Here is a 25,042-nt window from a genome sequence, read left to right as displayed (position 1 = left end):
TTACAATACAGGTTAGGCATGATTGAATAGCACAACATGTTCAATGAGCTAAATGGCCAACTATTGTCCTATATTCATTTGTAGGAACGGTGTGTGCACCTGCAGATTCAGAACCAGGCAGCTGGGAGGATGGAATGAAAATAGAAAGTGCTGAAAACACTCAGCAGGTCAGGCAGAATCTGTGGAGAGAGAAGCAGAATTAACGTTTCAGATCTCTGACCTTTCATCAGAACTTACATCTCTCCACAGATGCTGCCTGTCCTACTGAGTATTTCCAGCACTTTCTGTTTTATTTCAGATTTCCAGCATCTGCAATAGTTTGCTTTTATTTTAGCTGGGAGGTTGGTTTGTTCACTCACTTTTCCCTGCGTTCTCTGAATAAAGCAGCACGTTTCAGGTCGAACTCTGCTCTTTCTTCCTCTGCCAGAGCCTCATATTCCTCTTCACCCAACTCTTGCAGATAAATCCTCTCCTTCTCCACTTGCTCCTTCGCCAGATGCTCTGTTTAGAGAAATAAGGCATTTGTATTTGTAGTATTATTTAAGACATGGAGTCTATATCAAAGTGTATATTTTATGCTCCCCCAGTGAATCAACCATAGCAGCTTACATTTATAGAGCTCCTTTAATATAGAAAAACAAGCAAAGGTGCTTCACAGAGGCACAGAGGTGCTATAAAAAATCTTGTGAGTACCTGAGCCATTCAGACCAGGATGTTTACAGATTCAATAACACCTAATGTGTTAAGTTAGCAATTCTCAGCAGGGTCAGTGCTAGAATTGCAACAATTAACTTCAGTGTCTTGGTTTAGGGATGGAAAAGTCAGCCAGGGTTCCTTTCCCTGATCTATAGACAGCTACTGCATGTGAAGAGTGGATATTGGGTGAAATGAGGACAGAATCAGGCTCAGCTGTGATGCCATCCCAGCAACAATCATCGTCCTGGTTCAGGTAAAATTAAGGGACTTTTGGGCGAGGTAACATAGAATCATAGAAAATAGGAGCAGGGGTAGACCATTCAGCCCTTTGAGCCTGCTCCACCATTCATTATGATCATGGCTGATCATCCAACTCAGTAACCTGTTCCCGCTTTCCCCCCATACCCTTTGATCCCTTTAGACCCAAGAGCTATATCGAACTCCTTCTTGAAAACATACAATGTTTTGGCCTCAACTGCTTTCTGTGGTAGCAAATTCCACAGGTTCACCATTCCCTGGGTGAAGACATTTCTCCTCATCTCAGTCCTGAAAGGTTTACCCTGTATCCTGAGACTATGACCCCTGGTTCTGGACTCCCCCACCATCGGAACATCCTTCCTGCATCTACCCTGTCAAGTCCTGTTAGAACTTTATAGGTTTCTATGAGATCCCCCCTCACTTTTCTGAATTCCAGCGAATATAATCCTAACCGACTCAGTCTCTCCTCATAAATCAGTCCTGCCGTCCCAGGAATCAGTCTGGTAAACCTTCGCTGCACTCCCTCTAAAGCAAGAACATCCTTCCTCAGATAAGGAGACCAAAACTGCACACAATATTCCAGGTGTGGCCTCACCATGGCCCTGTATAATTGCAGCAAGACATCCCTGCTCCTGTACTCGAATCCTCTCGCTATGAAGTCCAACATACCATTTGCCTTTTTTACCGCCTGTTGCACCTGCATGCTTACGAGAACACCCAGGTCTCGCTGCATATTCCCCTCTCTCAGTTTATAGCTGTTCAGATAATAATCTGCCTTCTTGTTTTTGCCACCAAAGTGATAACCTCACATTTATCCATATTATACTGCATCTGCCATGCATTAGCCCTCTCACTCAACTTGTCCAAATCACCCTGAAGCCTCTCTGCATCCTCCTCACAACTCACCCTCCCACACAGTTTTGTGTCATCTGCAAATTTGGAGATATTACATTTAGTTCCCTCATCTAAATCATTAATGTATATTGTGAATAGCTGGGGTCCGAGCACCGATCCCTGCGGTACCCCACTAGTCACTGCCTGCCATTTGAAAAAAGACCCATTTATCCCTACCCTTTGTTTCCTGTCTACCAACCAATTTTCTATCCATCTCAATACACTACCCCCAATCCCATGCACTTTAATTTTACATGCTGATCTCTTATGTGGGACTTTGTCAAAAGCCTTCTGAAAGTCCAAATAAACCACATCCACTGGCTCCCCTTCATCAACTCTACTAGTTACATCCTCGAAGAATTCTAGTAAATTTGTCAAGCATGATTTCCCTTTCGTAAATCCATGCTGACTCTGCCCTGATTCTACCACTGTTCTCTAAGTGCTCTGCTATAAAATCTTTGATAATGGACTCTAGAATTTTCCCCACTACCGACGTCAGGCTGACTGCTCTATAATTCCCTGCTTTCTCTCTACCTCCCTTTTTAAATAGTGGGGTTACATTAGCAACCCTCCAATCTGCAGGAACTGTTCCAGCGTCTATGGAATCTTGGAAGATGACCACCAATGCATCCACTATTTCTAGGGCCACTTCCTTAAGTACTCTGGGATGCATACCATCAGGCACTGGGGATTTATCGGCCTTCAATCCCATCAATTTCCCTAACACCATTTCTCTGCTAATACTGATTTCCTTCAATTCCTCTCTCTCACTAAGCCCTGTGTTCCCCAACCTTTCTGGTGTGATATTTGTGTCCTCCTTTGTGAAGACAGAACCAAAGTATGCATTTAGTTGGTCAGCTATTTCATTGTTCCCCATAATAAATTCCCCTGTTTCTGACTGTAAGGGACCTACATTTGTCTTCGCCAATCTTTTTCTCTTCACATACATATAGATGGCTATAGATGGCAACAGGATGGCTGTGCACGTGGAGTAGTACAGACAAGGCTAACATTTTCAAGAGAGAACAAGGAGAGTCATTGATATAAATTGTAAAAAGTTGAGGTCCCAGTACTGATCCCTGTGGGACTCCACTAGTCACAACCTGCAACTCAGAAAAGGACCCATTTATGCATATTGTCTGTTTACTGCCAGCCGCCTAATCTTCTATCCATGCTAAAAAGTTACTCCCTACACCATAAGCTCCTATTTTGCGCAATAACTGTACATCAACGGGGCTCCTCCACAGCACATGTTACTCCTTCAAAGAACTCCAATAAATTGGTTAAACATGATTTCCCTTTCACAAAACCATGCTGACTATTCCCGATTACCTTGAGTTTTTCTAAGTTCCCAGCTATAACCTCCTTAATGTTTGATTCTCACACCTTCCCCACGACAGATGTCAAGCTAACTGGTCTATAGTTAGGTGTTTTCTGCTACCCACTCTTCTTGAGTAGACGAGTTATATTTGCTACTTTCCAGTCTGATGGAACCTTTCCAGAATCCAGTGAATTTTGAAAAATTAACACCAAAGCATCTACTCCCTCATTAGCCACCCCTATTAGGACCCTCAGATGAAGTCCACCTGGACCCGGGGACTTGTCAGCCCGCAGCTCCATCAGTTTGCTCAGTACCGCTTCCCTGGTGATTGTAATTTCACCAAGTTCCTCTCTTCCTTCCTGAGAGCCCACATATTTGCCCTTATTTAAGTTTAAAATACTAGTCTTAGACCCATTCTTCTCTCTTTCAAACTGGATGTAAAATTCAATCATACTGTGGTCGCTGCTACCTAGAGGTGCCTTTACTCTGAGGTCATTAATTAATCCTGTCACATTACACAATAATCTAATAGTTTAATATAACCTGCTCTCTGGTTGGTTCCAGAACATGCTGCTCTCAGAAACTATCTTGAAAGCATTCTATGAGCTCCTCATTCAGGCTACTATTTCCAATCTGATTTATCACAAGCACCCAATATTTCTTGTATACTTCATCCTACATTGTGGTTACTGTTAGGGGCCCTGTAGAACTCCCACTTCTTTCCCTTACTATTCCTCATCTCCACCCAAACTGATTCTACATCCTGATCTCCTGAACCAAGGTCGTCTCTAACTATTGCACCAATGCCACCCTTGATTAACAGTGCTACCCCTCCACCTTTACCTAGCTTCCTATTCTTCTTGAATGTCATATACCCCTCAATATTCAGGACCCAATCCTTGTTATGCTGCAATCACGTCTCCGTAATGGCTATCAGTTCATAGTTATTTACTTCAATGTGCGCTATCAGTTCGTCTACTTTGTTATGAATGCTGCGTGCATTCAGATTTAGAGCCTTCACTTTTGTCTTTTTGTTATCTTTGTAACATGTAGTCTTGACTGCTGGCGTGTTCTGAGGTTTTTTCTCTCTGTCCCTTCCTGTCATTCTCTGATTTTCACTTCCCATATTAATATTCTGCTCTCCTGCCTTGACTCTACCCCTTGATTTGCTCCATCTCCCCAAGCTTGATCCCTTACCCCCTTGTTTAGTTTAAAGTCCTCTCTACTTCCCTAGTTATATGGTTTGCTGGAACACTTGTCCCAGCACAGTTCATGTACAGACCATCCCAACGATACAGCCCTCATTTTCTCTGGTGCCCCACGAACCGAAACCTACTTTTCCCACACCAGTCTTTGAGTTACATATTCATTTCACTAATCTTATGTGCCCTCTGCCAATTGGCACCTGGCTCAGGTAATAATCCAGAGATTGAGGTTCTGCTTTTCAATTTAGTGCCTAGCTCCTCATACTGTCTAAGCAGAACCTCTTTCTTGTCCTACTTATGTCGTTAATACCAACATGGACCGTGACAACTGGATCCTCCCCCTCCCACTTCTTGATCCCTCACCTCCTTGTTTAGTTTGAAGCCCTCTCTACTTCCCTAGTTATATGGTTTGCTGGAACACTTGTCCCAGAACGTTCCTGTTCAGCCCTGGCACCAGGAAGGCAACACAGCCTTCTGAACTCACAGAACAGTGTCAATCCCCCTCACTATACTATCCCCTACCACCACTACGTTACATTTTGCTCCCCCCACTTGAATGGCTTCCTGTACCACAGTGCCATGGCCTGTCCTGCTCACCCACCTTGCACGTCTCGCTTTTGTCTACACAGGTTGAGAGTACCTCAAACCTGTTTGACAATCGCAAAGTCTGAGGCTCTTCCACTACTGTCTGCTCGTCCCTTCATCTGTCTCACTCACGGTCACACCCTCCTGTCCCTCACTGCAGACCAAAAGCAGATGATCCTGTTCTAAGAGGTGTGACCATGCTCCGGAACAAAGTGTCCAGGTATTTCTCCCCCTCCCTTATGTTGCGCAGTGTTTGCAGTTCGGCTTCCAGATCAATAACCCTGATCCAGAATTCCTCTAGCTGCTTACACTTTCTGCAGATGTGTTTGTCCTGGTTTGCCTTGGCATCCAAAAAGCTCCCACATGCCACAGCTGCAACAGAGCACCTGTCCTGCTATTGATAGCACACTTGCCTCAAATTCAGAAGATCTTAAGTTCAAAACGCACTCCACAAACTTCAGCACATAATCCAGCCTGACATTCCAGTGCAGTATTGGTTTCAAGTTCTGCCCAGATTCATGGAATTAAATTCTAGGGACAACCTCGCTCCTACTGGGGTGGTCATCTATTTAAATAAAAAGCTGCTACTAACTTGGTATGAATCTGTCGGTCTCAGTCAACAGAGACCACAGGATATTTCGGGCTGGATTTTACCAAGTTCTCAACATCGGGCTCCGTGGCGGGGGAGCCGAAAGATAGGGCCAGCAGCAGTCCGCCATGGAGCCCGATGTCAAGAGGGCTTGGCCTGATCCTCCTGGTGGCAGTCAGGCTCTGTGGCAGCACCCCCGCCACTGGGCGACAGGACCTGGATTTCAATATTTAAATTCATTACATGCATATATTTAAATGATCTTACCTTAAATCTTTCGGGCCCGACGTGATCTTCGAGTCCCGGTCTGAGGAAAGGCAGCATGACACTGGTGGGGAGGGGGGAGGAGTGAAGATTTTCAGTGAGGTGGGGTGGGGAGACAAGGTGAAATTCATGTAATGGGAGTGGGGGATGCTGGGAAGGGGTGAATTTCAAACTTTGTGCAGTCTTGTGGGGGGCAGGGGAAGGTCAGATTTGAAAGGTAAGTGTTTGGGTGGCGGGGGAGGGCAAATAGTTAATGTAATTGTTATTGCGGGGTGGGAAAGGGGCATTAGAATTTGATTTAATAAATTTTGGGGGGCATGTATCTTTCAAATTTCAAATTGACCTGCAATGCTGGCTGCCCTTTAAAAATGGCACCAGCGCCTGAGCAGTGGCAGCTGACGCCATTGCCAAAGACAGACAGCCTGCCCCCTCCACATTGTTGGGAGTGGGGGAGCAGCAGGCCACCACGACTATTTAAATGAGCCGCCGCGTGAGATTGCGATGGTTTTTTGGTGTGTGGCCCGTGTACACGGGCCGCCATTTTTTAAGCTTGCCGCCGAGTTCAGCAGTGGGCTCTTAAAATCCAGTCCTTAGTGTTGGAATTCTGGAAAAATGCCTAACTTATGCAGCAGGAAGTACTCCTATTAAAGTTGTGGTTCAGGCACCTTTTGGGGACAGGGTAGGGGAATCTTTATTCTGCATTATAGCCATGATATTACTGACATGCAATGCTGGATGCCCAAAATAGAAAGTGCCCTTTTCCCATCACTTTGAAATGCATAAAACTTCACAGAAAAAAAACTGCTGTCAAAGTTAATATTCATTGAGCATTTTTGCGGAGCTGTTTAATATAGCAGTCACATACCCTCCTCCTCTAGCTTGGCTTTCTCCTTGGCCTTCAGCGCTGCATATTCCTGACTAAGGTTGATTAAGTAGATGTGACGTCTATTGTTAATTGCTTTAAGGACGGCTGTGAGAGTATGGGCTTCACTGTAACTGTACGTACTTTCTAACCCATCGAATACAACCCCTCGACAACAGTCATTCAGCTACAACAGAAAATGGTGAAAAATAACAGATTAAACAATATGTTAATACAATAATGCTCAGCTTAGTACTGTTTCTAACTTCTTCTCAGGAGCTAAATCCCATCAGACGATAATATTGGCTGGAATTTTACAGCCCCCCAATGAGTGGCCTGCTGGCGGGGATCAAAAGGTTGAGTCGGGGGCGGGGACCGGCCGTTCCTGATGCCTTCCCACCTTCACTGCAATTTAATGCGGGGCGGGGACGGAGGGGAGAAATGGCTTGCCCACCCCAGGCCAATCAAGGCCCTTAAGTGGCCAATTAGCTACCAGTTAAAGTCCTCCTCCCATCACCGCGGGTGTTTTACCTGCAGCAGCTGGATAGCAAAGGCCGCAAAAGCATTGATAGATAAAACCTGGTGGTCTTCTAGCAGGCCGGGGGTGGGGGGACCCTCCTGATCGTGCACCCTGTGCCACATGTAGGGCTGCTCCTGGAGCCCCAATACATAACACTCCCCCCCCTCCCTCCAACCGACTTCCCTTTGCATCACTGTGGCCTGGCCAGTTGTCCCCGATGGAGCCCCAAAAACATACCTTTGCTCCGGGGCCGTCCTTCACCTTGCTAGCAATGGCTGTATGTAGTCCCAGCAGTGGCCACCACTCCCGGTGGTACTGCTGGGCCTAAGAGCAACTGACCCGCTGATTGACTGGCAGCTTCATTCGGCAGGACTTCCTGCCTCAAGGAGGTGGAAGTTTGCCCAAGGCCAATTAAGGCCTGGGGAGCAAGGAATCCTGGCGTGGCTCCCCAGGCCCGGCGCAGGTGGCTTGCCTCCGACTTTTCGGTTGGTGGGCGGGGTCTGCCGCCCAATATTAAAGTCTGGCCATTGATTCTGACTTACTAATCTTATTCATAAAATCAGATTTAGGGTTTGATGTTGGTTTTTTGTCACTAGACTTAAAACCGCAACTGAGCCAATTGTTGAGCAAGGGGGAATCCAATTAATTTATATTATTCTGCATATTCCAGGCAGTGATATACTGCACAAATCTTAGACATCCCTTTTGGACTGGGGCATTACAATGTTGACAGACAAAAAACAATACAAATCAAGTTGTTTGGCAAATGTTTGTTTTAAATTAAATAACTGGATAAATAGGCCGTAGCGAGGACTTTCAATCTGGCAAAAATAACATACAACTGAAGATAAAAGAAATAGGAGATGAGAATAAAGGTCAGACAAAGGTAAGGAATAAGGCTGATACAAAGTCAGCGAACACATAGGGGGAGAAATTCATTAACATAGTCCTGTTTCTAGTGGCGCTACGCAGACTTACGTCAATTCCCCAGGGGCAGGCAGTGCCACTAGTCGCTACCTGCATGGTGTTCTCCATTGATATCATTGAAGGACACTGTGCAGGCAGAGGGGGACATGCAGGTAATAGTGATCACAACAGAATAAGGCATCAATAAAACAAATACTGAAGTAATAGATTTGAAAAAGACTAATAATGAAGGAATGAGAATGCAACTGGAGCTAATGGCCGGAATTTTATGCCACCCCAGCGAGCCGGATGGTGGCAGGGGTGTGTGGGGGGGGGGGGGGGGGGCGGTGGCATAAAATGCAGCGGGAGGCCTTCCGGACACGCTCCTGCCTCCACCCCACTTTACGTAGAGCGGAGTGGGGGAGGGCGGAAAATGGGCCACCCACCACAGGCCAATCAAGGCCCTTAAAGTGGCCAATTAATGGCCACTTAAGGGCTTTTGCCCACCTCTACGGGGATTTTACCCATGGCAAGTGGGTGTCCTGGAGTCGGGGAAGGCTGCCTGGTAAAAGCCCTCCCCAGGGGGAGGGCCCTGACAATAGTGCACAGGGTGCCCTATTGAGGACCGCCCCCACTTTCCCAACTACCCACAGGACCCAAGACACCCCCTTCACCCCATCGACCACCCTTGCTTCGCCCTGGCACGACCGATTACGCTCGGCGAGTCAACCCAAAATTACCTGCAGTCCTGGCTCCATGTCCTTGGCTGGGCTGCAGTCCTAGCAGTGGCCACCATTCCGGGAGGCGCTGCTGGGACTAACAGCTGCCAGCCCGATCATTGGCTGGGAGCTCAATGAGGCGGGATTTCCTCCCTCAAGCGGGTGGAAGTCCTGCCTCGGAACAATTAAAGCCTGCGGACGCGTAAAATATGGGACGGATCCCCAGGCTAGGTGGAAGCGAATTCGCCACTGAATTTTACGTCGGTGGCCAGATCCCGTCCACCCGACGTAAAATCCAACCCAATGAACAAGAAAAAAAATAATTGACAAAGACACCGAACAGAGGAAATATTTTAAAAGGTGATCAACACAGTTCAAAAGAAATGCATTGCATTAAAAGTACAAACTAGCCAATGAAATACCATGGATGAATAAAGAGATAAGGGCAAAACTGAAACTAAAGGAAAAGGTAATTATTAAATACATAGACAACAAAGACGAGAATGTCAAAAAAGAATACAAAGTGGTATAGGAAAGAAGTCAAAAACAATTAGGAAGGCAAAGAGGAAATATGAAATAAAATTAGCAAGAAATATAAAAAAGAAATAGTAAAGTATTTTACAGAAACACAAATAACAAAAGTAAAATCAGGATAGGGCCCCTAAAAGGTGCTCAAGGTAAACTCAAGCAACAGCAAAATGGCAGAAACATTTAATAATCGCTATGCCTCAGTATTTACCAGGCAGACATGGCCTGACATTAGAACAAAAGATAAACGAAAATCAAGAAATGTAAGATAGGAAGGGGGAGATAATTGACAAATGAGTGAAAAAAAAATCTTAGAGAGGATAAAATCCCTGGTCTGCATAGTTTACATCTGCCCATTCTAAAAAAATGGCTAGGAAAGAGATAGTTGAGGCACTATTATTTATAAAAATTCATCAGAGAATGGTATAGTGCTAGAGGACTGCTAATGTTACTTATATATTTAAAAAGGGAGACAGAACAAATTCAAGAAACTATCACCAGTTAGCTTAAAATAGGTGGTAGGAAAGATAGTTTAATCTTTACTCAAAGATGTAACAAGGAACATCTAGAATCCAAACATATAATTAAGATTAGTCAGCATGATTTCAAAAGTGAAAGTCATACTTCACCAACCTTCTTAAATTCTTTGAAGAAGTAACAGAAAGGGTCGATAAGATTAATGTCGTAGGCATAATATACTGGCACTTTCAAAAAACCTTTGAGAAGGTACCATGTAGTAGCCTCATATCTAAAGCCAGTGCATGTGGAGGCAGAAGACAAGTTACGGAACGGATAGCAAGCTTGCTACTGAACAGAAAACAGAGAAGTAGAGATTAAAGTTAATTACTCAAATTGGTGAAATGTGGGAAGTGGTGTTTCACAGAGATTGGTGTAGAATCACAGATGTTCACCATTTACATAAATAATTAGGACTTAGGAGTCAGGAGTATTATTTCAAAATAAGTGGATGGCACAAAATTGGGGGGCCAAGTTAATACTGAGGAAGACTGCAACAAAATACAAGAAGGTAGAATGGGCATGTAGTTGGCAAATTAATTTCGATATAAATTCGTGTGAGATGGTGTATTTTGGTGGGAAGGATAAGAGGGCCTCATACTCCTTGAAAAATAAAAGTCAAAATGGAGTAGAACAGCAAAGGAATTGAGGGGTACACATTTACAAACATCAAAAGTAGTGACACAAGTTAACAGGCCATAAAAAGAATGAACAGTGTGCTGGGGCTCATTTCTGGAAGAATAGGATCAACCATGATCTTATTGAATGGCGGAGCAGGGATCAAGGGGCTGAATGATACTAGAATTGAAAGGTTCTAACTATCAGGAAAGATTGAACAGGCTGGGGATGTTCTCCAGAAAAGGAAAGTCTGAGGGGTGACCTAATAAAAGTCCTTAAAATTATAAAGGGGTTTGATAGGGGAGATGTAGAGAAAATGTTTCCATTTGTGGGGCTGTTCAGAAGTAAGAGCCATAAAATACATGGTGACCACTAATATATTCAATAAAGAATTCAGGAGAAACTGCTTCATCCTGAGAGTGCTAAGAATGGTGTGGTTGAAGTGAATAGCATAGATGCCTTTAAGGAGTAGCCAGATAAGCGTATAAGGGAGAAATGTTTGGAAGAATATGCAAATAGGGTCAGATAAAGTGGGGTGGGAGGAGGCTCGTGTGAAGCATACACACTGGCACAGACTATTAGGCTACATGGTCTGTTTCTGTGTTATAAATTATATGTAATTGTATGTTTCTACTATAGTTCCACAATGGCTTAATGGAAACAACCTATTTGGATCAGGAAGTCCTTGGTTCAATCCCCAGTCTTTCCTGATATAAATGTGTGCATGCTGGGAAGGATTACAGTTTGCCTCAGTATCTCATGTTCTTTCCAATTTTCCCTTGTGGTACTTAATGACTATTGTCCTGTACTAGCATTTAGCCTTTGATGGAGTGGACCACCCATTTTAGCTGCATTCATAAGCAACCCATCTTCAAGAAGACTTGATGACCTAGAGGCTGTTATCAGTCTCACAATGTCCACAGGCTAATCCTTAATCAGGACTCAGGCCCCGGAATGTCATTGGAGAAAGAAGTCTTCTACATGCCACATTTCATGCACCTCCCAGATAAGGGGTGGGGGGGGGGGGGGGGGGGCGGGATTTGGCAGTGGACACAGCAGCATGGTAATTATGTAAGGGGACTAGTAATCCAGAGGATTGGGCAAAATATCTGAAGACATTGGATCAAATCCCAGCACGGCAGCTAGGAAAATCAAATAAACCTGGAATGAAAAGCTAGCATCAGTAATGGTGACTGTGAAACTTGTCAGAAAAACCCATCTGATTCACGAATGTCCTTTCGTAACGCAGACCCACAGCTATGTGGTTGACTCTTAACTACCCTCTGAAATGGCCTAGCAAACCACTCAGCTGTATCAAACCACTATGAAAATGTCTAATAAAAATAAAACTCAGCATCAACCCAAGCATCAGAAGTGACAAAGGCACACCCAGCCCAGGTGACCCTGAAAAGTCCTCCTCATTAACATCTGGGGACTTGGCCCAAAATTGAAAGAGCTGTCACATAGACTAGTCAAGCAACAGGCTTAAATAGTCATATTCACAGAATCATACCTTACAGACAAATGCCAGATTCCTCCATCACCATCCCTGGGTATGTTCTGTCCTGCCAGCAGGAATGACCCGGCAGAGGTGGAGGCACATGGGTCTACAGTCAGGATGGAGTGGTGCTGTGAGCCCTCAACATTGACTCTGGACCCCATGAAGACTCATGGCATCAGGTGAAACATGAGCAAGGAAACCTCCGGCTGATTGTCACCTACTGTCCTCGCTCAACTGATAAATCATTGCTCCTCCATGTTGAACAACACTTTGTAGAAGCACTGAAGGTAGTAGTGCCTAGAATGTATTCTGAGTGGGGGGCTTCAATGTCCATCACCAAGAATGGCTCGGTAGCACCACGACTGACAGAGCTGGCTGAGTTTGAGGATCATAGCTGCAAACTGGGCTTGCAGCAGGTGGTGAGTGAACCAACAAGAGGGAAAAACCTACTTGACCTTGCACGCACTGACTTACCGGTTACAGATGCATCTGTCCATGACAGATCATTGCTAGACCTTTTGGCTAAGATTGAATATGGCATCCATTTGGTCCGAGCTGCAAGTATTTTAGTATTTTTTTGTTTATGGCGGGATCTCAATACTGGTTTCAGCCTATCAACATTCAAGCTCCCCTATGATTGGTGAACCTTCATGGCTGGCTTAGGCCTAACGCTAAGTGAAGACTCAGTGTTCAACTATGGCCAGAATCAAAGTTGAACTCCAAGCCAGGAGATGTGTAACGCTGTCAGAGTGACGGTGATGCAGCTGGAAGAAGGCAGGTTGGTGGACCAAACCCTCTTCGTGAGGAGGATCCTGTTTCACTTCTGTGGTTTTCAAGCCGCGGAATCTTCTGCTTGCAAGATTTCCCCAGCTGCAACCATTTTGATGTGACCTTCAAAAACATTGCAGGATGCCTGAAACTCCTCCAGGCATTCAAGGAAAAAGAATTGAAGGCAGCACTTAATTCCCTAACTGTGGAGTCTGCTGCAGTATTGCTTTCAGGGTCCTATCTGAAACGGCTGTCCATCACTAGACAGGATGTGAGGCACAGACCTTTGACACCTTCAAGCACTTGCAGAAAGAACCTTCCCAGCATTGCTGTTTAAGTTTGCATCTTCAATAAAAAGAACTTACCTTCTGGATTTACTGATCTTTTCTGCAAAATTGGTATGTCCGCCTTACAGGTGGTGGTTGTTAAGATACTTTCTGCAGACACTGGAAAGCTGAACCTAACCACTTGCTACAGAAGCTCCAGAGTGAAGGTATGCAAGCTCAGGAGCTTCATCAGTGATCCTTGCGGCTGCGTGGAAGCCTGTGCAAGTTACTCTGCATTATTATTGGCAACGCTCACAGAGCAGGTCCGCATTGTCGGGACATCGCACATCACGCTGCAATTCTACAGCTTTACTTTGAGGGAACGTGAGTCTGAATCAAGCTGTGATTGCGGTTTGCGCCAGAAGCAATCCATCAAAAATCCACTCTGAGAGGTGTGCACTGGGCAAGAGCACCATTTTCATTGACAGGATCAGGAGTTTGGAGGGTGGGGGTGACTGATCTATCACGACACAGTCAGGCAGGATCATCTGTGCACAGCCATCCTCAGGCATTTGAGAAGGCCAAAAGACTTTTATAGCCATTTTCCTTCTACTCCTGAAGGTCTCAGACGAGCCACAAAGAAAAAATAATTTCAGTTCCAGAACTGACCTTTTAATCGATCAGGAGAGTCAACAAAAAAAAACACTTAACTGGTTCTCCCCACTTCCATTCCAGAGCCCTTTCATGCCGAAATCGGTCTTCATGGGCACATGGTCCAGGAGGCAGCAGAGCTTTTCTTTTTTGCACCAAAATCACCCTTTGTGGGTGTGGCCTCGGGACAGCACATCATCGACCTTCATGGGCCTGGAGCCAGCACCACCCTTGCATTGCCTTTCTCCCTTTAAGGCTCCACTAGGCAGGAGGTTTTATTAACAGCTGCAGTGATTTGTTTCCCCATAGCAGCAAGGCAGTTTTTTTTGGCTACAGAGAAAACCTGTACTGCCAGTTAAAGGGCTAGACCAGAGTTGTCCAACATATAGCCCGTGGGCCAGGATCCGGCCCGCCAAAGGTTTCCATCCAGCCCGCGGGTGTAAACTGTACCGAGCTGTTCCTCATCCTTGCCAGGGGTCCATCACTGGAAATGAGAAAATTCCCATTGTTTTAGAAACATAGAAACATAGGAAATAGGAGCAAGAGTAGGCCATTTGGTCCTTCGAGCCTGCTCCGCCATTCATTATAATCATGGCTGATCATCCAACTCAGTAACCTGTTCCTGCTTTCTCCCCATATCCTTTAATACCTTTTGCCCCAAGAGATATATCTAACTCTTTCTTGAAAACATACAATGTTTTGGCCTCAACTGCTTTCTGTGGTAGCAAATTCCACAGGCTCACCACTCTCTGGGTGAAGACATTTCTCCTCATCTCAGTCCTGAAAGGTTTACCCCGTATCCTGAGACTATGACCCCTGGTTCTGGACTCCGCCACCATCGGGAACATCCTTCCTGCATCTATCCTGTCAAGTCCTGTTAGAATTTTATAGGTTTCTATGAGAACCCCCCTCACTCTTCTGAACTCCAGCGAATATAATCCTAACCGACTCAATCTCTCCTCAAACGTGAGTCCCGCCATCCCAGGAATCAATCTGGTAAACCTTCGCTGCACTCCCTCTATAGCAAGAACATCCTTCCTCAGATAAGGAGACCAAAACTGCACACAATATTCCAGGTGTGGCCTCACCAAGGCCCTGTATAATTGCAGAAAGACATCCCTGCTCCTGTACTCGAATCCGCTCGCTATGAAGGCCAACATACCATTTGCCTTTTTTACCACCTGTTGCACCTGCATGCTTACCTTCAGCGACTGGTGTATGAGAACACCCAGGTCTCGCTGCATATTCCCCCCTCTCATTTTATAGCCGTTCAGATAATAATCTGCCTTCCTGTTTTTGCCACCAAAGTGGATAACCTCATATTTATCCATATTATACTGCATCTGCCATGCATTAGCCCACTAACTCAAATTGTCCAAATCACCCTGAAGCCTCTCTGCATCCTCCTCACAACTCACCCTCCCACACAGTTTTGTATCATCTGCAAATTTGGAGATATTACATTTAGTTCCCTCATCTAAATCATTAATATATATTGTGAATAGCTGGAGTCCTAGCACCGATCCCTGCGGTACCTCACTAGTCACTGCCTGCCATTGGGAAAAAGACCCATTTATCCCTACTCTTTGTTTCCTGTCTACCAACCAATTTTCTATCCATCGCAATACACTACCCCCAATCCCATGCACTTTAATTTTACACACTAATCTCTTATGTGGGACTTCGTCAAAAGCCTTCTGAAAGTCCAAATAAACCACATCCACTTGCTCCCCCTCATCAACTCTACCAGTTACATCCTCAAAGAATTCTAGTAGATTTGTCAAGCATGATTTCCCTTTCATAAATCCATGCTGACTCTGCCCGATTCTACCACCGTTCTGTAAGTGCTCGGCTATAAAATCTTTGATAATGGACTCTAGAATTTTCCCCACTACTGGCATCAGGCTGACTGGTCTATAATTCCCTGCTTTCTCTCTACCTCCCTTTTAATTCTTTAAGACTGACTTTTTTTTAAAAATGCAAGTCAGTTTCACAGCTGACAGGTGCTGACAGCAGGAACAGAGGTTTCCCAACTTCGGACAGATTTGGGGTTTTCTGGTGAGTTTTTTTTTTAAAAAGTCAGAACCCACCAGAAAACCCCAAATCTATCCGAGGTTGGGAAACCACTGTTCCCGATGTCAGCTGTGAAACTGACTTGCAATTCTTTCAAAAAAAAAAATGACCAACCATCTGCTGAGCATTCCCGCTTCCTGTAACAGTCAGAGAGAGAGAAAGGGGGACAGAGAGAGAGAGAGAGACAAAGAGAGAGAGGGGGACAGAGAGAAAGAGAGAGGGAGGGAGGGAGGACAGAGAGGGAGGGGGATAGAGAGGGAGGGGGATAGAGAGAGAGGGGGGCACAGAGAGAGAAAGGGGAACAGAGAAAGAGAGAAAGGGGGACAGAGAGAAAGGAAGACAGAGAGAGAGAGAAATGGGGACAAAGAGAGTGAGAGAAGGGGCACAGAAAGAGAGAAAGAAAAATGGGGACAGAGAGGGGGACAGGGAGAGAAAGGGGGAATGGGGGAGGCTACACTGAGAGCAAGGATGGCACAGAGGGGGGTAACAACACAGAGAGGGAGGAACATAGAGATGGGGGACACAGGGAGAGAGAGACAGACTGACAGACAGACAGAGAGAGAGAGAGTGGGAAAGAGAGAGAGTGATCAAAATCATTCCTGACAGAATGACATCTATCCGGAATACTGTGCATCACTACAAGTGTGCGGGCAAATATTTAATACTTGGGCAAGCAAAAAAATGACAGGCATCTCACTAAATCAGTGTCCAAGATAGTGATGAGAAAGTTAGTCAATTAATTATTCTTGTCATTTAAAGCTGTTCAAGCTTAAATCTTTATTCCTATCACTGATACTGTTCCACACAAAATGTCAACCAAATTTCCATCGCTGAACTGAAAGGAACTGAAATATGTTCCACATTAGAAGACCAGTTGAAAGTCAAGCTCAATTTCAGAATACACCACCTCGAGTTTATGTCTTTCCAGCAGCAGCCAAAGGAGACAACAGACCAGTTTATGAGCTAATGTAAAGATAGGTGGCATGACTGTGATTTTTCTGAGGTTGATCTAGCTGACAGGATAATGGAGCTTGTGATAGCTTCCCCACTCCCACTAAAGCATTCCAAAAAAGACCTCCTTGACAAACCCAAAGGCAAAACTTTAGACACCTTGCTTAAAACCGTTGTAAATTCGAGCCATCCTTACAGGCAGGCAGAGCCTACAAGCCTTGTGCACTTCATCCATTATTGGCAACGTTGCCAGCACAGTCAAACGCAGTGAGCCATGTAGGTGATATGGCCTTTACATTCACCAATAAGTTGTCCAGCCTTCCACAATATTTACAAAGCATGCGGCAATGAAGGACACTGGAAGCGCCAATGCAAGAAACCTAAGGTATGACAAGCCAAATTGCAGTCGGATGCACGACAAGTACGGGACCCCAACAGACCGAGTGAACAGTCCAAATACCAAAGGTGGAAAATACATGTGATGACTAGCCAGACTGAAAGGTTGGAAGATGAGCATGACTAAAACACTGACACACAAAGTGAACAGGTGTTTCATACAGTTAACCTCATATCAACATGATGGCACCTTCAGAAGCCTTTGCCACCATCCAGATTATTTGCCCACAAAAGCCTGTGTCATGGAGAGTCCATATATTTTATTCAAACTTGGAAGCTATATTTTTAAAAACTAAAAAAAAAAGATTTCATGGACATTGACACATCTGGAGATAGTTGAAGTTTATGTATACTTTTGTAAAAACACAAGGTCAACAAGAGGTTCATGGTTTAAATGGGTTTAAAGACTGTCTCTGTTAACGTGTGTAATGTCAAGGCCACTACGTGATGTTGGTCAAAGCCAAACTGCTGTTTCTGCAGGAGTGCAGACTACCACACCTCAGCACCTGCAGGCAATGGTTGTGATGGTGGTTCCATGGGCCATTGATCTGGTCAGGTGGTTCCTCTGGCCTGCATATTCTGCTGTTGCGGGGGCGGGGGGCAACATCACCATCTCCGAAGAAAAGAAAGTGCTGGGCAGCCAGCTCCTCATAACAGACGTATTATACGAAAACACTCCTCTCAGATTAATCAAAGTTTAGGCCCCGGCTCTAAAGAATGAGTGGCTGACTGTCTTCCAGCAACTCCCACTGCTGCTGGCGACATCCAGGCTGGTCGTTTTAGGCGGTGACTTCAACTGCATCATCAATACAGCTGGACAATCCAGCAGCACTGACAGCAAACTGAACACTACGTCCAGACTCCTGATGGAAGTGGTAAAAGGCGCCAAGCTGCATGACGTCTTCAGCAACTCTGCAGACAGAACGATACACCTGGTTGAGGCCAGACGGGTCCGTTTGTTCCAGGATAGACTTCAGGTTCCTCTCCGGACAAACTGTTAACTATGGACGAGCTGATGAAGGCCGTCAGGTCTTTCAAGACAAATAAAACTCCTGAAAGCGACTTTTTACCCACTGAGTTGTATTTGACTATGTGGGACTGAATTGGCCCAGACCTGCTGGAAGTTTACAACAGTATGCTTCTGGCCAACAGTATGTCAGAATCCATGAGAAACGGCATCACCACCTTCATCTACAAACATGGATCAGGATAGAAATTATACATTTACAGGTATAAGGACAAGGATTGTGAAATTTACAAGTGCAGAGGCTTAAAAGTCCATATATCGTTTCCGTGGTTTGACAACTCCTGCTCGGGGTATTTGCGTCTCATCTGTTGCTGTTTTGCTTGAAGGTTCTCTCTTTCTGCCTTTTCTATTTCTGTTGCTCTGCCTTCAGCCTGCTAATATACTCTGTTGCTTTTCTCGGGATGACCACTTTTGAGAAGGGTAAGAGGGAGGAGATCAGAAATTGATGGCCCATTTCATTGCTTAATGTGGATTACAAAAGTCTGTCCAAGTTTATTGACAATTGGGTCAAGTCTGCTCTGGAGTTGGTGATCTATGGACACCTGGAGCAAGAGAAGGCCTGTGACAGAATATCACACACCTACATATTAATATTGGATTAGTATAAATGGGTGGTTGATGGTCGGCACGGACTTGGTGGGCCGAAGGGCCTGTTTTGGTGCTGTATCTCTCTATGGTTCTGTGACTCTATGTGATGGACGTGCTCTCCAAAATGGAGTTTGGGGAGGGAATCCACAATTGGATGTCATGTGTTCTTTGTGTTGTCTTATGCAACACAATGAGGTATGTGGATTCCAGTTTGTTGAAGATCTCCAACAGGTTTATTTACAACTAACCTGGTATATACAATACAGAGAAAACTATTCACAGAACCTTTGTCTAGGGTGTTACAGTTGCAGAGTGACTATGGTTTCTAGTCACATGACTACATCATGGTACTTTGCTCATTAGCATACTGAGTTCTTAAAGGGATATCACACTTAAGGTAATTATACAGCATCCCCTTTCTTTCCAAATATAAGTTTCATATGCTACAAGTAAAAATGCATAAAACTGGATAGTATCAAAATTAGTTATACCGGATAGAGATTATAAATTTACAGGTAAAAATAGGCGTTGTTAAATTTACAAGCGCAGGGGCTTAAAAGTCCCTATATCGTTTCAGTGCTTTATACTCTGTTGCTTATCTTGGGATGACCACTTTTGAGGCCTCGTCATTCTTGGAAAGTTCTGGCACCTCATCTCGAAGAGCTAACAGACAATGCTTAAATTAAACTCATTCCTCCTCTGCCTCTTCAGGACATTGTGTGTCCTTTGCCTATCCTCATCCTCCGTGTCTGAAGGCCTGGGGCTCAAGGTCACGGACTTGTTGGGGGAGGAGTACTTGGCCTCATGGAGGTACCTGTCCATTATGGCTGGTATTGGTGCTGGTAGCTCTCTAGAGAGCAGAAATGAGGGCGCGGCATAGTTGTGCCGTTGCTGGGTTTCCAGACTGCACTGTTTGATGCTGGCCAGAGTCTATGAACGGGTTCCGGTCCTTGGAGATTTCTCCTTGAGAATGCTCCCCACTGCCAACCTTTGCTTCTCAGTAGTTACAACATCAGTCTTTTCTTGAGAGGCTGGAGTGCGAAGAAACATTGCCTATTGATAAAGAACTTCACCATCTGAATTTGGATCTTCGTTCTCTTGGCATGGCATCTCTGAGAAGAGGCTGATACTCTCCAAACCAGAACCACTGAGATTCTGGAAGAACTGTGACTCAATTTCAGATATCAGGGGGCTGGATACAGGGCGTGCATTCTCTCTGAGGTGCAGTATGGCATCCCCTTTGAAGCCTCCCATGGCATTGACCTGTCTGGGTACATTTATATTTTATTTTTTTATTTATATTTAGAGATACAGCACTGAAACAGGCCCTTCGGCCCACCAAGTCTGTGCTGACCATCAACCACCCATTTATACTAATCCTACACTAATCCCATATTCCTACCACATCTCCACCTGTCCCTATATTCCCCTACCACCTAACTATACTAGGGGCAATTTATAATAGCCAATTTACCTATAACCTGCAAGTCTTTGGCTGTGGGAGGAAACCGGAGCACCCGGCGAAAACCCACGCAGACACAGGGAGAACTTGCAAACTCCGCACAGGCAGTACCCAGAATTGATCCCAGGTCGCTGGAGCTGTGAGGCTGCGGTGCTAACCACTGCGCCACTCATTTGTTAGCCCTGGACTGATTCAATGTTGGTACCGTTGGTCTCTTCTACTGCAATGGGTACCTTTGTGACCTTGTGGGTAGTCACAATGTTGAAGCCCTTACATGCTGGTAGTCCTGCCACTGCTGGTCCACTCGTGTCTACTAGCTGAAATATTTGTGGTTCTATACCGACTTGTCATAGCTGTATTGCAAGGGATAGGTGACCCATTGTATGCAGTTAACTTTGCAATTGTCAGTTGTATCATTAATTTCCAACGACTCTGGTACATATTCTTCAGGATTCGGACTGGTAGGATATATGCACTAGCTCCAGCGTCAGTCTTAATCCTGAGTGTGTGTTTGCCAACTTTCTTTGGGCACATGATGTTAATGGTAGCAAAAGCTTCCAGTTCTTTGACATCATCAATACAATGGGTCAGGGTCACATTGTGAAACGCCTGCTCATCTTCTGGCTAAGAATCATTCCATTCTGACTCTTGTCTCAGGTCTGTTTCGCTGTGGACTTCATGCATCAGCTTGCATTTATGCAGGTCTTTGGTGCTTTCCTTGCTGCTGTTGCCCTATTGCTGTGCCTGTCTTCTGTTTGTTTGTGTCCTATTGTGACTTCTGGCAGCGTCTTTGGAACCAGATTTCTTGCATAGTTGGACCCAGTGTCCTTTTGCACCGCACACCTTGCACAGGTCTTGAAATGTAGGACAACCTTGTGGGGGGTGGGGCAAACCACATTTACCACATAGCTTGCTTGTTTTTTGTTATCTGGTTATCATGCCAATACTGTTAGCTGCAGCTAGTGCTTGCAGATGCTGTGGCTAGCTAGAATGGTTTTGCATTTCCTGCCATCTTCGAGCAGCACATGAATGCTGTGACCTTTCTTTTTCCCCCAAGAGATCTTTTTGAAATGCTTCAATAGGTGTTGAGACAATCACCAGCATCATTATTCGCTCCGACAGCTCAGTTTCTGAAAAATCGCATTCTTTGCCCTTACTATGGCATCTACTGATGAACTGATCTATTGATTCCTGTGGCTGTTGCCTGTATGACATCAATTCCAGGTGGTGAATTCTAAAATTCAGTCTTACCCGGAGCTGATCTTCTGGCACTTTCCATATCTTTGCGGGATTTTTCTGGTCCTCTTCAGATAAGCCAAAGATATTGATTCTGTGTAACCTCTCATTTCCAACTGCTATCAGTATTTTCACAGCCTGCTTCTCTGGTTCTACAAATACTTGGTCTGTGAAGTATAACTGCATTCTTTGTTTAAAAAGTTTGAACGAAGATAGGATATCAACAGCCTTCCAGTTCATGCTGGAAAATTTGATATCCATCTTTTGCTGTTCTTTTGCTTTCTGCTCTATATTTAACTTTGTTTAGCTCTGTGTGTGCCTTCAGCACTGTATTTATTATGATTTCTATTTGTGGTTTGAAACTGGTTTTAAAACTTGTTTTATTAACTCTGTGCTGTTCCCCCTTTAAGAAATTATCTTTTATTTAGACTGGATGCTTTGATGGACAGTAACAGGAGTTTGACAGTGTTCTCTGTTTATTTTGTTTTCAGCACTTCAGCTTGTATGTTTACACAGCTGTTCAATGGGTAGTTCAAGGGTTTTCCCCTTTGCTTTTTCTTGCTAGAGTTTATTTATGTTCTTCACGCGAGAGTCGTTTCATGTTTTTTTTAGCTTTGGCTGCGTGATTGGTGACTCTGCAGTATTCGGGGTTTTCTGCTTTTTTTTTACTGTCAGACGCCTTCTGTAATGGCACTGACCTCAATCAGCTTGAGAGAGGAATTGGGTTTTCCCCATTTTTTTTCTCTCCCACAGAGCCTTTAAAAAAATCAATTTTGATTTGTACTTCAAAGCTTTTTTTAAAATTGAAATTCCTCAACCATCAACACAATGACTCACCCGATCACAGGAATTTATTTGCAACCTGTTGTTCAGTGCTCTGCCTCCCACAGCTGGAGGTAAATTTTTTTTATTTCCACTATTTGGACCAGTATTTCTTTTGAACCTGCTCTCTTTTGGCTGTAGGAAGGGTCATTTTTTAAGCTGTTTTACCCGTGGTATCAAGCTTAGACCTTGTCTTTTCACCACCTCTGCCACCATATCATGTGTTCTTTGTATTGCCTTTTGCAACACACTGAGGTATGTGGATTCCAGTTCACTGAAGAACCCGAACAGGTTTATTAACGAAACTAGTATATACAATGCAGAGCTAATTATTTACAAAACCGATGTCTAGGATGTTACAGTTGCAAAGTGACTATGGTTTCCAGGCACATAATGACATCCTGGTACTTAGCTCATTAGCATACTGTGTTCTTAAAGGGATATCACTCTTAAGGAAAACATTAGACACAGTTGCTCTACACAAATATCAGTCGCACAGTTTCAATCAATGGGTGGGAATTGGAAGGTTTTCCAATCAAATCTGGAGTCAGGCAAGGCTGCCCTTTCTCCTCTGTCCTGTTTATTTGTTGCATCAAAACTTTTGCCGGATCCATCAGGAAGGATGCGAGCATAAGAGGGGTGATGATCCCAGGCAGAGAAGGATTTCAGGTCAAAGCCTCCCTGGGAATGGACAATGCCATCTTCTGCTAGGATCCACTGTCAGTCTACAAACTGATGAGCATCTGCAACCAGTTTGAACTGGCCTTGGGAGCCAAAGTAAACTGCAGCAAGAGTGAGGCCATTGTGAGTGAGGGAACTGGCCCGACCAATCCTTTGGTCCCTTCACTGTCAGGTCAGTCTACCTGAAGGTGCTGAGGATATGGTTTTGAGGGGCCGGGGTGTACGTCAAAAACTGGGAATAGCATATAGCCAAGATCAAACAGAAATTGGGCATGTGGGAGCAATGATCCCTCTCCACTGTGATGAGAATCTGGTCATCAGGTGTGAGGTGCTCTCGGTGTTGCTGTATGTGGTGCAGGCCTGGCCCACATCCCGCTCCTCCACGAGGATTGTTAAATCTCGAGCCAGCTTCCACTTTATCTGGAGTCCAAAAATGGACCATGTCCATTGTACATGTCTATGTACAAATCTTCAAATAAAGGTGGAAAAAACGTACCCAATGTCACCCTCACCCTGATGGCTGCTTTTGTGTGTGGCTGTGTCAGTTTCTGTGTAGACCCTCGGTATGCAAACACCAAGTGTCACTCCGTGCTGAAGTTCTATCTATTCCTGGCATTGTGAAGGATGTATCTGGCCACGTCGTCTCAGAACGTCCCATGCAGTTGAACCATGCTGTACCACCTGTGCCTCAAGAAAACACTGGTGCAGGAAGATACTTTTGACAACAAGTCAGTCAGTCAGTCACTCGTTCGCATGTAATGTCCTCGAGACTCTGCGGGAATAGAATATAGTGGATCCTGTTGGATGGTTCCCTGAGCAGACTGTCAAAGCCATTTGGCAGAACATTTCAATGCCAGAACTTTCAAATAAGCACCAAGATGTAGCTTGGCTGCTAGTGAGAAGGGCCCTGCCTCTCAGATCCTTCATGCACACCCTGAGTCTCAGCACCACTGCACACTGTCCTCAAGGTGGCTGCGGTGGGGCAGAGACTGTCTCCCACCTCTTTCTGGAATGTGCTTTTGCAAAAATGTCTGGAAAGAGATTCGGTGTTTTTTCTCAAGGTCCATTCCGAGCAGCTCTGTAACGCAGGACTCAATCCTCTATGGGCTGTTCACATTGGCGCATACTGAGACAAACATCAACTACTGCTGGAGGACCATCAACTTCGTGAAAGACACTCTTTGGTCTGCCCAAAACTTGCTGGCCTTCCAGTGCAAAGAACTGTCCGTGACTGAGTGTTGCAGGCTGGCACATTCCAAGGTCCAGCACTATGTGAGGGATGCACTAAAGCTTGGGCAAACCACTGCAAAGGCTCAACAGGGAAAGGCCCTCCCACCACAGTACATTGTACACAATAAAACCCCTCGAGCCATATACACCAGAGAATGTTTGAAATTAAATGTAAATGTAAATTGTAAACATAACCTGTAATTGCAAGTGTAGTGAGGCACCTACTGCCACATACAGTATTGAAAGAAATTGAACTATATTGCACTTTATGTATGCTAGATTGAGCTTTACAAATTTAATGAATTAAGTGTATTTTGGAAAAAAAAGAAAATCTGTTCATGACAGTATTGGTAGGAATAACCATCGCACAGTCCTTGTGGAGATGACGTTTCTTCATCGTGTTGTGTGGCACTACCACTGTACTAAGTGGGATAGATTCACAACAGATCCAGCAGCTCAAAAACTGGGTATTCATGAGGCACTATGGGCCAGCAACGGTGGCAAAATTTAATTTCACCACATGTGCTAACCTCATGGTCCAGTATAGCCCTCACCCTGTCATTATCATTAAGCCAGGGGATCAACCCTGATTCAATGAGTGGTGTAGAAGTGCACACCAAGAGCATCAACTGTCATGCTTACAAAAGGAGGTGCCAACCTGATAAGGTATATCACAGAACTACCTGCATGTTAAACAGCAGAAGCAGCGTACGATCGACAGAGCTAAGTGACGCCACAACCAATGGAGCAGATCAAATCGGCAGAACTGTCACATCCAGTCATGAATGGTCAACCAAACAACTAATGGGATGAGGAGTCTCAGAGATGGCGGGGCCCAACACCAGTGCAAAAGGCTGAAGCACTTGCAACCATCTTCAGCCAGAAGTAATCCACCTCCGCCTCCTGCTG

At 44.9% G+C, this 25,042-nt stretch overlaps 1 protein-coding gene across 1 annotated transcript in view; it reads right to left on the bottom strand.

The window, feature by feature from the left end:
* The window catches only part of hydin (HYDIN axonemal central pair apparatus protein), a 1,234,740-nt gene that overhangs the window by 356,870 nt on the left and 852,828 nt on the right, over positions 1-25,042 (bottom strand). Inside the window, exons 44-45 of the mRNA XM_068049816.1 lie at positions 6,678-6,861; positions 360-501 (exon numbers count right to left, since the gene is read on the bottom strand). Coding sequence (XP_067905917.1) covers positions 360-501; positions 6,678-6,861 — 326 coding nt within the window. The remainder of the gene's footprint in view (positions 1-359; positions 502-6,677; positions 6,862-25,042) is intronic.

The sequence above is a fragment of the Heterodontus francisci genome, chromosome 17, assembly GCF_036365525.1.
Source record: "Heterodontus francisci isolate sHetFra1 chromosome 17, sHetFra1.hap1, whole genome shotgun sequence".
NCBI classification, from domain to species: Eukaryota; Metazoa; Chordata; class Chondrichthyes; order Heterodontiformes; family Heterodontidae; genus Heterodontus; species Heterodontus francisci.
This window is presented reverse-complemented; position numbering and strand designations above follow the sequence as displayed.